This window comes from Nerophis ophidion, linkage group LG11 (assembly GCF_033978795.1).
Source record: "Nerophis ophidion isolate RoL-2023_Sa linkage group LG11, RoL_Noph_v1.0, whole genome shotgun sequence".
Taxonomy (NCBI): Eukaryota; Metazoa; Chordata; class Actinopteri; order Syngnathiformes; family Syngnathidae; genus Nerophis; species Nerophis ophidion.
The window spans coordinates 50,446,978-50,462,426 of NC_084621.1; the positions used below are offsets into that span (position 1 = coordinate 50,446,978).

General features: G+C 37.8%; 1 protein-coding gene across 1 annotated transcript in view; it reads left to right on the top strand.

Moving 5' to 3' along the window:
• ice1 (KIAA0947-like (H. sapiens)) overlaps positions 1-11,875 on the top strand; it is a 30,305-nt gene extending 18,430 nt beyond the window's left edge. The window contains exons 7-20 of the mRNA XM_061916198.1: positions 858-937; positions 1,142-1,179; positions 1,266-1,348; positions 1,434-1,470; positions 2,470-2,526; positions 2,608-2,691; positions 2,802-3,151; positions 3,239-5,575; positions 5,783-5,945; positions 6,185-6,345; positions 9,320-9,510; positions 10,767-10,867; positions 10,950-11,048; positions 11,150-11,875. Coding sequence (XP_061772182.1) covers positions 858-937; positions 1,142-1,179; positions 1,266-1,348; positions 1,434-1,470; positions 2,470-2,526; positions 2,608-2,691; positions 2,802-3,151; positions 3,239-5,575; positions 5,783-5,945; positions 6,185-6,345; positions 9,320-9,510; positions 10,767-10,867; positions 10,950-11,048; positions 11,150-11,331 — 3,963 coding nt within the window. The 3' untranslated portion in view covers positions 11,332-11,875. The remainder of the gene's footprint in view (positions 1-857; positions 938-1,141; positions 1,180-1,265; positions 1,349-1,433; positions 1,471-2,469; positions 2,527-2,607; positions 2,692-2,801; positions 3,152-3,238; positions 5,576-5,782; positions 5,946-6,184; positions 6,346-9,319; positions 9,511-10,766; positions 10,868-10,949; positions 11,049-11,149) is intronic.
• The last annotated feature ends 3,574 nt before the right edge of the window (positions 11,876-15,449 follow it).

Below are 15,449 nucleotides of genomic sequence, written 5' to 3' on the forward strand. Positions count from 1 at the left end.
TAATGGGGCCATGTATTGTGAGATTTTGAGCCAAAACCTCCTTCCATCTGTGAGAGCTTTGAAGATGAAACGTGGCTGGGTCTTCCAGCATGACAATGATCCCAAACACACCACCCGGGCAACGAAGGAGTGGCTCCGTAAGAAGCATTTGAAAGTCCTGGAGTGGCCTCGCCAGTTTCCAGACCTCAACCCCATCGAAAATATGTGGACGGAGTTGAAAGTCTGTGTTGCTCGGCGACAGCCCCAAAACATCACTTCTCTTGAGAAGATCTGCATAGAGTAATGGGCCAAAATACCAGCTACTGTGTGTGCAAACCTGGTAAAGACCTATCGTAATCGTTTGACCTCTGTTATTGCCAACAAAGGCTATATTACAAAGTATTGAGTTGAATTTTTGTCATTGACTAAATACTTATTTTTTTCACCATGATTTACAAATAAATTATTTAAAATTCCTACAATGTGAATTCCTGGATTTTTTTTTTCACATTTTGTCTCTCACAGTTGAAGTGTACTTATGATGAAAATTACAGAACTCGGTCATTATTATTAGTGGGAGAACTTGCACAATCAGTGGCTGACTAAATACTTTTTTGCCCCACTGTATGTGTATATATGTTTCTGTCTATATATATATTTATATGTGTGTGTTTATTTATATATATATATATATATATATATATATATATATAATGTGTGTATATATATATATATATAATGTATGTGCATATATGTGTATATATTCATACATTTGTATTTGTAAATGTGTTTGTATATATGTGTATTTATGTCTGTGTGTGTGTTTGATGCTCATTCAGCATCTGGTGAACTCAAAATTAAACAATATTTTGTTTCAGTCATCCTTGGACACATCTAAAAAACAGGCTGAACAACAATATAAACAACTGAAAGAGGATCATGCCAAAACAACAAGCATGTAAGAAACATTTTTTCTTTAATTCAAGATGTGTTTTGATCATTCTTATCACCAAAACCCTCCATAGAAAATTTAAACAAGTTGTCAATTAAAAAAACAAATTGCTGCACTTATGTTTTTTGTTTTTTTTTAGTTTGTATTAATTTGCCTTTTAGCTACTTCAATCTTGTTCCTGAAAACCTGTTTTGTTTTGCCCGTCAACAGAAAAGATAACCTTGCAAATAAACTTGCTCATCTAGAAGGTTTGTATTTATTAAATTTTTCTATCTTGGTCACAAATATACCTTAAATTTGTACACCAATACCTGTTTTTTTCCCCCCTTTACAGAATCTGTTTCCCAAAAGAATAATCAAATAACACAGCTTACTAAAGAGAAGACACTGCTGGAGAGAAACATTTTTGACTTTCAGGTGCAGTACCTTTGTGAATCCTTAATAGAAAGGTTATGGTATGGCAAAATGCATACATTTAAATTTAATGTTGTGATAATTACAGGTAAGACTTTTAAAACTGGAGCGAGAAAGAAATAAAGGTAAGTGTGTTTGAAATATATGTATGTTTTGTTAAACGTATTGGATTTATTATATATAACAGTGGTCCTCAATCCTTGGTCCAGGTTCGGATTGGGCTACTTTCTCACACAATGCACTATTCCATGTCACTAAGCATGCTCAGACTTTATTCCGGAAGGCTGACCAAAACAAACCTGTTATGAGAGGTTTTTTATAAAGATGTAGCAGAGTTATCCAAGTAAAGCGGAGAAGGTGAGAAGAAAGCAAACATTTTTTGGTAAAACTACCCTAAGTGAACCTCTTTATTAGTGACACTGACTATATTTGATCAACACAACAAGACCTGCTGTCGGTGCACGATGCAAGTTGAGAATTACACTTTTTTCACAAATATGTGAGTATTAAAGCGCTCGGAATGGCAGGCTATTGTAAAAGAGGGTCTGATAAGATGTAGTGCAAGCTCGGCAGGTCGGAACTTGTGAGGCACTCAAGACCTCTCTTTTTCCTGTCAGTCACACACTAACGACCTGGCGCTACACGTCAAATAAGGATCTCTAAGAAATGGCTTACACTTTGTTAAATGTTAATTTTTGTCACTCACTTACTATCAGTTACAGAAAAGGTGTTGTCATCAGTCATACTGATTGCACATCTCACCAAGCTTTAATGTGCAGCCTTGGACTTTTTGTTATGTGGAGGGCCCAATTGCCTTGGTTTGCTTTAGACCCCCAAATAGCTAAATTTGCCTCAGATACTAAGCTAGCAAAATGAGTTGCAGTAAGCAAGGACCGGACACTGGTTTTGCATTAATTTATTTTGGTGTGGCAGTACTCCAGTAATCTGCATGATATATATAAAGTAAACTGTTATTGATTTTTCCCCCTTTACTCATATTACATGATTAAGGCCCTTTCACCCTGCTAAGACTCAAAAAGCTGTGGGGACCACTGATATATAATATATATAAGTTTAAAACATGCACACGAGTTGCACAATTTGTTTTGTTGTTTCTCATTTAGAATGCAAGAGTGCATCAACTCAAGTAAAACCACCTACAGAACATAGAGTTGACAAAGGTAAACTATTGAAAAATAATTTTATGTAGAGCATAAACAAGTTTTAAATGTGAATATATTGTGTGGATGGTTTTTTTACAGCCAAGGTTCAGATGCTTCTAAAACAATTGTGGTCTTGTGTGGAACCTGAACACCAGGAATCCGCTGGCTCGTTGCACTTACACGGTGAGTCCGCTTGATTTTTGCTCCTTTCATTTAGAAGACTGACTGTAGACCATTTAACAATGTCGATCTCTGTTAGTTATGTGCCTCCTTATTTGTTCTTGTAATTTCAGAAGTCCACTCCAATACCAAGCAGTTCTTTACCACTTCTCACCAAAGCACTTACACTCAGAAGGTCGAATCCCAGACCCCTATCAAGAATAACAGTAACATCCAAAAGTCCCCCATCCAGACAACATTGACTTACACAAACTTAAAAGACCCACAACATGCACAGAAAACCACAAAACAAGCATCTCCACAAATCACAAAAGACACAAAGCAAAGACAAGAACCCGTTTTAACATACAAGCACTCGCCTAAGCAAGATAGACCAAAGGAGCCTTCTGACACAGCCAGTCCTCATGAGATATTGGACTGGTTTAAACCATTGCAACCATGCCTATCTCCACTACCTGATACTGTAAGAATGTATTGAATTATGCACTGACAACATTTTTTATTTTTTATTTTTCTCATAGTAATAAAATGTGTTGCATGTTTCTTTCAGGAAAAAGAAACCCAGCCTATGGAGATTGCAAAAAGAGAAACGGAAAACAAAGACCTACCTGGCAATAACAACATTCATTCTAATCAAGACAAGTTAGACCTTTTAACATCACATTCAGACCATTCTCCGAAACCACATTCACCCATAGTTGGTGCAAATGCATGCTTGTGTGGTGTCTCAACACATGAAATGGATTGCTCCTCCAGCCTACCAGAGTCTACCATTACCACAGATCTGAAGGATGAAAGGCATTGTAATGGTGCGGAAATGCAGATTGAAGAGGATAGTATGACGCAGTTGGCATCCTTTTCTTCATCAGAAACCACACTGCCTGTTCAGGAACCCTTGTCAAGCACAGTTAGTAAGAAGCCGAGCTGTGTGAAACCTGTAAGTAGCTATGCTGCAGGTATCATCCAAGAAACTGTCCACTGTAATCCTACATATTCTGAAGTAGAGCCAAACAGAGATGACTCAGCAACTATTACAGAGATGGGCATCAACAAAGTATTTGATACCAAAATCAATCCCAGTATTTGTGAGGAATCTCCCATAGAAATGGTGGTCAACAAGAAAGTGGCTGTGCAGTCAGTTACTTGCGTCATTTATGGGCAGACACAAGATAATTCCAACAAGAAATATGCATCTGAATATGGGAATAGTAACCATGATTCAAGTGGTTATGCACTTGAAGCTGAAGATGCCACAGTCCTAAATCTCCAGGAAAATGCAGATCACAAAGGAAAAGACTCAGAAATGCGAGACGACAAACCGGGTATATTGAACTGTGACGCCAGTAGTAATGTTGCAAATACACAAAGTGAAGACTTAAGAGAAACGGAGTTATCCTGTCATACAGAAAAAATGGAGGAAGCCCAGGAAACTGCCGGGGCTAATGGAGCAGTTATCCCAAACAATCCAAGTAGCGTTACACTTCCAATGTCAAGGACTGAGAATATAGATGAAACTATTGCCCGTCATATACCTCGTGTTACAACAACGCCAATGACTAATCCAAAAGACACGTTGATGAGTGACAAAGAAGCTGATCTTGAAATTTCTCTTCCAGACACGACATTCAACTCTAAATCTTCTAAAGAAAATATGCATTTGCTATGCAGTCAGCTCAGGCTTTCTTATTTAACCCCTAACCCAATCAATGCAAAACCAGAAGAAATTCACCTCGGTGTAAATGGCAATTCAAATAAAATACCCACAGAGGCATTGATACATTTAGAGAAAGAAGGTGTTGTAGGAGAGGTTGTTGTGAAAGACTCAACTCAGGACGTTTTTGGTGATGGCCAACCAGTTAGCACTCTCACACAGACCGCTGCAGATGAGAATGGACCAGATACATTGGATTTCTCTACTGAAGTGCCTGATGAAATATATGACTTAATCAGAGGAGTAGATTCCACAGATGATATGGTCACAAATGCAGCTGGTGAATCACCTTTGTCGTCAGAGTCCTTAGGTGAGGTTCGCACTGAAATTGGTCCTCCGCTCCCTCCGATTATCACCCCTCTAAAGACACCTTCAAAAGAAAGCAAACCAATCAATCCAAGGCATGCCATTGGAAAGCTTTTATTCCCCTCTCCAATGGGTAGCTTGCCGTCCCCTTCCACTCCAGTTCAGACCCCTCTGACTCCCAATAGTCAAACAATGAGTTCTAATGGAGTACCTTCATCGCCTCTTCAGTTTGGCTCTGCCACCCCAAAACATGCTGTGCCTGTCCCAGGTCGTTTGCCAGCTACAGTGAATTCTTCACAATCTGCAGCCCCCTGCCCATCACAGGAAAATTCAATGACTATTCTGGATAGCATGTACCCAGAACTCTCTGCGCGTGCCCGCACACTGAGCATTCTTAGAGGGAATCTCAGCATTAGTTCTTCGGAAAGCGGAACCTCACCTCCAACAACTGACACTAAGATGTCAAGTTTTAAAACCGTCTCTTCCACATCAACCGCTTTCACCAATGAGATAAGAGGAGAAAAACGACCTGCCACTGACTTGACTCAGCCTAAAAACCGTAAGTGTTTTCGGCAAGACAGCAGCTCTCCAGGAGCCGTCTACAAAGTGACCAACGGTGGCGATGAGTCACCATCGCCTCAGACTCTCAAGATCACTCAGAATGATAAAAAGAAAACTGTTCTATCACTAGAGGGTGAAGAACCTGTTGAACAAAATGTCATTGTCCGCCTTTTGAAAAGAATTGAACACCAGGCCTTTGACATCCTGCTTGTGATCCAGAGCCAGGTGTATGTTGGTAACCTCTCAAAAAAACCTGTCCTGAGAGATGAGGAGCACGAAGTCCTCTCTGAGATTTGTCAGAACAACTTGGTTAGTATGCCTATTAAATGTGTTTATTTTTTTGTTATTTATTATCATTAACACCAGTTCAAAGGAAAAACATGCCTGTGCAGTATTTAATTTAGACTTGAAGAACTTGACCTTACTGAGGGAAAATATGTAAGAAAAATTATTACAGTAAGCACTCTGTGTCCATGTGAACTTATGTATTTGTGTATGTTTTGTCTTGACCTAAAGGCAGACGATATGACGTTGGCCATCTTGAACAAATTGAAAACAGAGAAGAGAGACTTGTGCAAAAATTATATGCAGGCCCTGTGCAGAGTCTACACAGCCATCTGTCGACAGAAGAGAGACTTTGAAAAGGCTCATATCCTGGCTTATACTTTGCTTCTGGAAGGTTTGTGGTACCGGTATTCGTCATATTTCTGTTATTACTTGGATGCCATCTTAAGACAAAGTAGTGACGGTATTGTTTATTCAGCTGCTCTTATTTTTGAAGACTGTATTTTCTATGTAGACAAGTATACTGACGCAAAGGAGCAAGATTTGCTTAAACACTTTCGAATATTGGACTAAATTTGGCACCACATATGTTTTAAATTCTATGTATCTTTAATCTGGTTTTTCCTGTTCCAGATTTCCCGGATTGCTCCAAGCTGATTTTGTTTATGGTGACAACATGGCCTACTGTTTTATCTAATAGCAGCCTCCTATGCCAAGCTATACACACAGTCACCCAACTTAAAGCAACTTCTGAAGTCTTTAAGTGCCTCTCAGCATACCTTGGATGGGAAAAGGTATAAAGTTGAGGTTTCGGTTTATATAATTTTGTTATGTCGGCCTCATGTCTTTGTGTTCATTTAGTGCTTTGCTTCCATTCAGGTTTATATGTGCACTGAATGGGCACATCCATGTAAACTGACCACTTGAATAAGATTTGATAAAAGGTATGGGTGTTCTGATCAGATATTGGTATCTGATATCGACAAAAAAAAACAAGTGTCGGGTGATACCGTCTTGCATCTAAAATGTCTGATACAAGCAGTCCTACAGCATGTTCACTTGTGCAAAGCTGGACAAAGAGTTAACATCTAAACTTTATCCAATAAGCACACACGTTTGATCGTTCCTTGTACTGCAGTGAAGTAATATACAAAAGGTAAACATGGCAGGCTATTAAGAGCTAACAGCTACACAACAGGTAAGCACACAAGCTAGACATAAACATAATAATGGTTATTAGCTGAACAAGATTGCAGTCTAAAACACAACATTCCTCAATATAAACAAATACCATATAACTTTGTTGCATATTACTTAGGGATACAAAGCCTCCAAGACAAGCATATTGGAAAGTATCCTCTAAAAAATGTGTCTGGATTATTTAATTTACTCAACATGCACTAAATTTAATGAATTTTTGTTACCACTAGTTGTTGCCAACAAACAAATTAACACTCCACTTCAATATCATAAATCTGTTTTACTGATAGTGATTTTTACACCCATCACTGCTCTCTCAGTAATTTCACTTTATCAAGCATTTTCTAACATTCCACACTACAAATTTATATATTTTTTTAGTTTATTTCTTCGGTCAGTGGTCAACAAAATAAAGATAAACAACTGTACATCCATGAATTCATAAGTTGACAATCTTACAGACCCAAAAGGCTTTGGCTGAAGTTAAACACGTATTTCACCTAACCCTATTAAAAAACTCAAATATAAGATGTCGTAAAACCAGGAGACATCGCGCTCCGATCTTGAGCTTAATAGACATGTAAAATTTCCTTTACACAACATATCACAAATACACCTTCTACACAGCATACACACTGTTCTAATAGATACACAGTAAAGACATATAAACAAACAGTTGTGAAATATCCTTGTACACTCATACATGTTGGTCAAACATTTGTACCAATAATATACTAAATACAGACACTTGTATTTCCATTATTATTGATGTCCCACATTTAGTTTTGTGACTAAAATTGATCATAGTATTAACTAGGGGTGTTTATTCAAGAGTGATATATTTTTGTAAGACTTTGGTCTTAAAGGTTTTTTAAATGTGTGAATGGAACTGGTAAATTTTAAGGCATCACCCGAGCTATTCCATAGATGTACCCCCCTGAAAGAAACACATCTACTTTTTAAACTAGCTCTAATGTTTGCTCTCTGAAAGACAGATGAACCTCTGAGGTCGTAGGGACTCGCCCTGGGTTTGAACATCTCCTGTAGAGCATGCGGTTATTAACTTTATACATCACAATTGCAGTGTTGAGGTCAACAAGATCATGTAGTTTTAACGTTATTAATTTTATGAAAAGAGCATTGGTATGAGCATAATAATCTGCATAATTTACAATTCTAATGGCTTTCTTTTAAATTAGGAACATTGAGTTGATTTTTGATTTATAATTATTACCCCAGATTTCAACACAATAATTGAGTTATGGAAGTACAAAATGATTGTATAACATGTGAAGAGCATTTTGATTTACATAGTTTTTATGTTTATATGTTATGTTTTATGTTTTTTGCCATCTTTGTCATGAGTATAATTATGTGCAGCTACCAATTTAATTTGTCTTCAATATAGATTTCCAAAAATGTTCTTAAATACACCCTTATTAAGAGTTCACTCTACGGTCTCTAGGAGTTGGGCAAGGTCTGGCTCAGAACAGTACAGGCTTGTATCATCAATAAAGATAATACAGTTTAGTTTTTCAAAGATTTTACAGATATCATTAATATAGAACATAAACAATTTTGGTCTCAGTACAGAACCTTGGGGTACTCCATGAGTTATAATATTTTTCTCTGAATTACATTTTTTCATATGCACATACAGTTTTTGGCCACCAAGATAACTTTTCAACTAATTATGAGGAAGACCTCATCAAACATTTTGTACTAATGTAGTGTGTGATCGATGGTGTCAAAGGCCTTGCTCAGGTCAATAAAAACGCCAACAGTGAACTCTTTATAAATTGTAATGGGTACTTCAACTAATTCCATCACTACCGTGGAAGTGAACCTGTTTAATCGAAGACCATATGTTGTTCACTTAGTAAGTGGTGGTTATCAATAAAACTGTCTAATCTTGATACGAATAATTTTTGTAGGACTTTTGAAAATTGAGGGAGTAAAGATGCCTATAGTTGGTAAACTGATGCTCATCTCAAATTTGGAAGATGGGAATAACTTTTGCCATTTTCATTTTCATTGGAAATATATCTTTTATAAAAATAAATATTACATATATAGGTGAAGGAACAGCTATATAATCAACAATTTCTTTGATCAGAGAGATTTCTAAATTATAGCAGTCTGTGGACTTACTGTTTTTCAAGGAATTTACAGTTTTTGTGATTTCACTTTCATGTACAGGAGAAATGAAAAAGTTGTTTTGAATAATGTGTTCATTAAATTTGACAATGTTTTCTGATTTTACAATTTAATTTGCTAAATTGGGTTCAACATTGACAAATAATGTGTTAAATACATTGTTCTCTTAGGGTTATTTATAGGTTATTTTTTTAGTATGCACAATGATTTGTGTTGATCTCATATAGGATTAATATCAGTATCGTCCAATACTCAAGGCTCCAATATCTGTATTGTATCAAAAGTGGAAAAAGTTGTATGAGGACACCCAGGGTAAAAAAGTCAGAAATGCCTTTTAGAAAAATAATAGATTTCAAGTCACTGTTCCAATTGAGAAAATTAATACAACCAAAACATCCTCTGCCCCTTCAGACTTCCCCCTGTGATATCGACATTCTGATTGCCAGGACACTCTCTGAGATGCGGTCAAATTTAGGGTCCTTTTTCACAAAACACAGTCGATACGGTGACGACTTGGGAACAGAGGCTTGGGAACAGGTGTTCACTATGCACCTTCTCTGCGCACACAAGTCCTGGGAGTGGAGCTATAATCATATCTTGAGGTAGGGATCATTCACTGAAATGCTAAAATTGCATTTCATGAAGTTAAAGGCCTACTGAAATGAGATTTTCTTATTTAAAGTGGGATAGCAGGTCCATTTTATGTGTCATACTTGGTAATTTCGCGATATTGCCATATTTTTGCTGAAAGGATTTAGTAGAGAACATCGACGATAAAGTTTGCAACTTAAAGTGCTGAAAAAAAAGCCTCACCTTTACCGGAAGTCGCAGAAGATGACATCACAAGGGTGAGGGCTCCTCACGTCTTCACATTGTTTTTAATGGGAGCCTCCAGCAGCAAGAGCTATTCGGACCGAGAAAACGACAATTTCCCCATTAATTTGAGCAAGCGAGGATGAAAGATTTGTGGATGATGATATTGATAGCGAAGGACTAGAAAAAAAAATAAGAAAGGCGATTGCATTGGGACGGATTCAGATGTTTTTAGACATATTTACTGGGATAATTCTGGGAAATCCCTTATCTTTCGATTGTGTTGCTAGTGTTTTAGTGAAATTAAATAGTTCCAAATAGTCGGAGGGGTGTGTCCACGGGTGTCTTGAGGCCAGTGTCTAAGTGAAGTCGACGGCAGATACAAGAACGGCGCCACCTCCACCGATCTCCGGTAAGAGGCGACTTTTAACACAATTTTCTCACTGAAACCTGCCGGTTGACAAGTGGTAGGGATCCATGTTCGCTTGACCGCTCTGATCCATAGTAAAGCTTCACCTCCGGGAATTTTAAACAAGGAATCACCGTGTGTTTTTTGAGGCTAAATGCTACAGCTTCCCAACTCCATCTTTCTACTTTGACTTCTCCATTATTAATTGAACAAATTGCAAAAGATTCAACAACACAGATGTCCAAAATACTGTTTAATTGCGCAATGAAAAGAGACGACTTTTAGACGCAAATAGTGTTGCGCTAATATTTCCTGACAGTCCGTGACGTCACGCGCACGCGTCATCTTTCCGCGACGTTTTCAACAAGAAACTTCGCAGGAAATTTAAAATTGCAATTTAGTAAACTAAACCGGCCGTATTGGCATGTGTTGCAATGTTAATATTTCGTCATTGATATAAAAACTATCAGACTGCGTGGTCGGTTGTAGTGGGTTTCAGTAGGCCTTTAAAGGAATGTTTTCAAATACAATTGTATATTTGAGCAAAAACACAGCATTGATTTTCTTTTAATGGAATTTGCTGAATAGAACAGTTAAATTATTTGTATAATAAAATGTGTTTTTGTGCACTGACAGTAAAGAGTTGTGGCCAATGATGAACACATGGGTGTCACAATCCCGAGACCAGCAGGTGCCCATCTCAAACATGACAGTGGCAGCTGTCCTGCGGCTCATTGGTCAGTTGTTGGTTGGATGTATTTGGTATCCACCTTCTTTCACACCTGAATGCTTAATTGTATTTTTGCTTTTCCTAAACAGGGCGCCTTGGCCAGCTTGGAATCAAAGAAAAGAACATTTCTTCAGTGCTATCAGTCGCCAATGTTATTAATACATTTGGTAGGCAGAGCCAGAGTGAAGGTACGTAATCAAGAGAGCACTGTCAAATGTGTGTTCAAGGTGGCTGGGTTTGGATTTTTAATGAGCAAGACGTGTAATTTTATAATGAACGTACCGTCCAGGTGTGCCATGGCAAGTGCAGTTAGCGGCCGTGTACTGCATCTTCGACCTGTCGCCATGCAACCCAAAAGAAGCCCTGGAAGCGCTAGCAGATTGGCGAATGGAAGCATCACAGAGCGTTCCCCCTGCTGTCATGAGCTGCATTAACCAGCTGGCCTCGATCTGCAGGCACTCCATAAAATAGGGCACACATACTTAGGGAAGTGCAATTATGTTGCGCTTCTCCAAAATGTGATTTACACTAAAGCAATTTTAAGGTCCCAACTAAATCATCATTGCCATTCCTGGTGAGGCCAGAAAAGAGCGTTTGCTTTTATATGACCTATAACTATGACCTTACCACATTACTCAGACACACCCGCTTACAGTCATGTCTGGACATCGTGTTGATTTAGGAATGTATTGTTATGTGTGTCTACTCTGACAGGAATGAGGAAGTTAAGTGGCAAATACAAAACTTTTTTTTTTTTATTATTTTGGCTGAGGTATTTTAACTATTCCTACCCTTTTACAAGTGGAAGGACACAGATATTACAATATGCTCAGGTAATATTTTAATCTACTCTTAATGGTCATGTGTTTTATTTTGACTGTGGTGCTATACTTTGTGTCTTGTAAATACAAATTGTTGTACATCAAGGAAAAATTATACCACACCATAGTAAATGTATGTACAGTTTCAGATATAATTTATTTTTACTATTAAAAATTCTACATATTAAATATAATCTCTGCCTTCTGGTGTCCCTCACTATGACTTTGTGCAGCATGTCAATAGTCCAATCAATTGCAATTATCTGACATTGAAACTGATGAAAATGTGTCTAACTTTCATCGCATTCATGGCTGCCTTTAGAGGGTGACTTGTAACCTTGAATATAAATGTGTAATTGCCCAATAGATTACACAAATGCCAAGCATTTGATTATTAGACTTTTTTTTTTTTTTTTTTTACATATAAATTTATGGAAAAGTTAAGTTTGTATCTTTAAAAGAAAATGGAGTATGGTAAATAGTATACAAATTTAAAAGATGCATTTTTATGCAGTGTATTTTGTCAAAAATGAAAATGTATTAATATATATTTATATATACTGTATTGTTATTCATTTAATATCGGACACATTTTAAAAGATGCAATTTAATGCATCATATGCAGTACATGCTTTCTTTTGAAATATGTGTATTATATGTATGGTTGTATTTGATACATTATTAATACAATTATATGTTTATGAATATTGGACACATTATTTCCAGGCTCTTGTGGGCCACATATATTGAGGTGGCGGGCCAGATCTGGCCCCTGTGCCTTGAGTTTGACACATAAATTAGAACGGAAATTATGTGTGAGGGTACTCTTATCACAGCATGACTCAGTGTAGTAATTGTACCATAAGAAATATAGCAATGAAGTACTGTATAGCAGGTTTTTGGTACCACTATTACTTGATCATGCGTTGGGTTTTTCTAGTTTCTGCTTTCGCACCCCGATTCAGTTTTGACCTTCAAAGTAAAACCCGTTTCTACAATAATTTAAAAAGCCTCCATAAGAAACGTTGTCATTGACAAGGATGATACAGCCGCAAATATTTAGAAATACAAAAAGGGACAAGTGGTAGAAAATGGATGGATTTATTATAACATATATATTTATGGTTGTATATTATTAATACAATTATATATTTATTAATATTGGACATTATTTCCAGACTTTTGTGGGCCACATACATTTAGGTGGCGGGCCCGATCTGGCCCCTATGCCTTGAGTTTGACACCTGTGAATTAGTATGCAAATTATATGCGAGGTTACTGTTATCTCAGCAATTGTACCACAAGAAATACAGCAATATAGTAGAGTACAGCAAGTATTTGGTACCACTACTACTTGATCATGCGTTGGGTTTTTCTGGTTTCTGCTTCCGCACCCCGATTCAGTTTTTTACCTTCAAAGTAAAACCGGCTTTCACAATCATTTAAAAAGCCTCCATAAAAAAACTTTGTCATTGACAAGAATGATACATCCGTAAATATTTGGAAATACATTTATTATAACATATATATTTATGTTTGTATATTAATAATAGAAATCATATGTTTATTAATATTGGACATTATTTCCAGGCTTTTGTGGGCCACATACATTGAGGCGGCGGGCCAGATCTGGCCCCTGTACCTTGAGTTTGATACCTGTGAATTAGAATGCAAATTATGTGCGAGGGTACTGTTATCTCAGCAATTGTACCACAAGAAATACAGCAAACTAAGTAAAGAAATAAATAAATACAGTAGAGTATAGCAAGTTTTTGGTACCACTACTACTTGATCATGTGTTGGGTTTTTCTGGTTTCTGCTTTCGGACACCGATTCAGTTTTGACCTTCAAAGTAAAACCCGCTTTCATAATAATTTAAAAAGCCTCCATAAGAAACGTTATCATTGACTAAAATTATACATCTGTAACTATTTAGAAATACATTTTATTATAACATATATAGTTATGGTGGGCTTCACTGTGGCAGAGGGGTTAGTGCGTCTTCCTCACAATATGAAGGTCCTTCAGTCCTGGGTTCAATCCCAGGCTCGGGATCTTTCTGTGTGGAGTTTGCATGTTCTCCCCGTGAATGCGTGGGTTCCCTCCGGGTACTCCATCTTCCTCCCACCTCTAAAGACATGCACCTGGGGATAGGTTGATTGGCAACACTAAATTGGCCCTAGTGTGTGAATGTTGTCCGTCTATCTGTGTTGGCCCTGTGATAAGGTGGCGACTTGTCCGGGATGTACCCCGCCTTCCGGCCGATTGTAACTGAGATAGGCGCCAGCGACCCCAAAAGGGAATTAGCGGTAGAAAATGGTTGGATGGATATATATATATATATGGTTGTATATTATTAAGAATTAATATTGGACATTACAGTTGTGATCAAAATTATTCAACCCACACACAATTTTGGTGTTTTAGCAAGTTGGACATTTATTCCGTATTTTGTTTATAGTCATATCAAATAAAGATGTGTCAAATAGACAAATGCAACTTAAATTGTAACACTATTATACAAAATACCAGAAAAGGACATTTGTCTTAATATCTCATTGACAAAATTGTTCAACCCCTTGAAGATCATAACTCTTAAGAACAGAATTTGAATAAGGTATTTTCAATCAGGTGTTGAAAACACCTGTAGATGTGATTAGAACCATAACGAGCAACAATTAAACTGATTGAAAAAGACTGTGACGCTCAGCTTCTTGTAGATGGTCAATGGTGTATTTGCAACATGGTGAAGTCCAGGGAGTGGTCAAAGAAGTCCAGAGAGGAGGTAATTTCTCTTCATAAGAAAGGATATGGATATAAGAAAATAGCAAAGACATTACACATTCCAAGAGACACAGTTGGGAGCATAATTCGCAAGTTTAAAGCTAAAGGAACAGGGGAAACACTACCTGGGCGAGGTAGAAAGAGGATGCTGTGTGCGTACAGTGGTGAAAAACCCCTGGGTAACAGCTGAGGAACTACAACAGGACATTGCAGAGGGGGGAACGCAGGTTTCGTCCCAGACAATAGGGCGCGCACTACGAGATGAAGGCCTCCATGCCAGAACTCCCAGGCGCAACCCACTTCTGACTACCAGGCACAAGAAAAATAGACTCCAGTATGCCAAAAATCATCTGGACAAACCCCAAAGGTATTGGGAAATTGTTCTATGGAGTGATGAGACAAAACTGGAACTCTTTGGGCCTATGAATCAACGTTATGTCTGGAGGAGAAAAAAATGAAGCTTACAAAGAGAAGAACACCTTCCTACTGTTAAGCATGGTGGGGGGGTCAATCATGCTCTGGGGCTGTTTCTCTGCCTCAGGTACCGGGAATCTCCAGCACATTCAAGGAATTATGAATTTTATTTCCTACCAGGATATATTAGCTGCAAATGTCATGAAGTCAGTGACGAAGCTGAGGCTTGGGAGACGTTGGACCTTCCAACAGGACAACGATCCCAAGCATACCTCCAAATCAACATCAGAGTGGTTGCAGAAGAAGGGCTGGAAGACTCTGGAGTGGCCTTCACAGTCGCCAGACCTAAATCCTATAGGAAAACTGTGGTGGGACTTGAAGAAGGCAGTTGCAGCACGCAAGCCCAAGAATATGAATGAACTGGAGGCCTTTGGCCAAGAGGAATGGGCTAAAATACCTGTAGATCGTTGCAAGAAGGTTGTGTCCGGTTATGTATCACGTTTGAAGGATGTAATTACTGCCAAAGGGTGTTCTACTAAGTACTAAAGATGCATGTAACTAGGGGGTTGA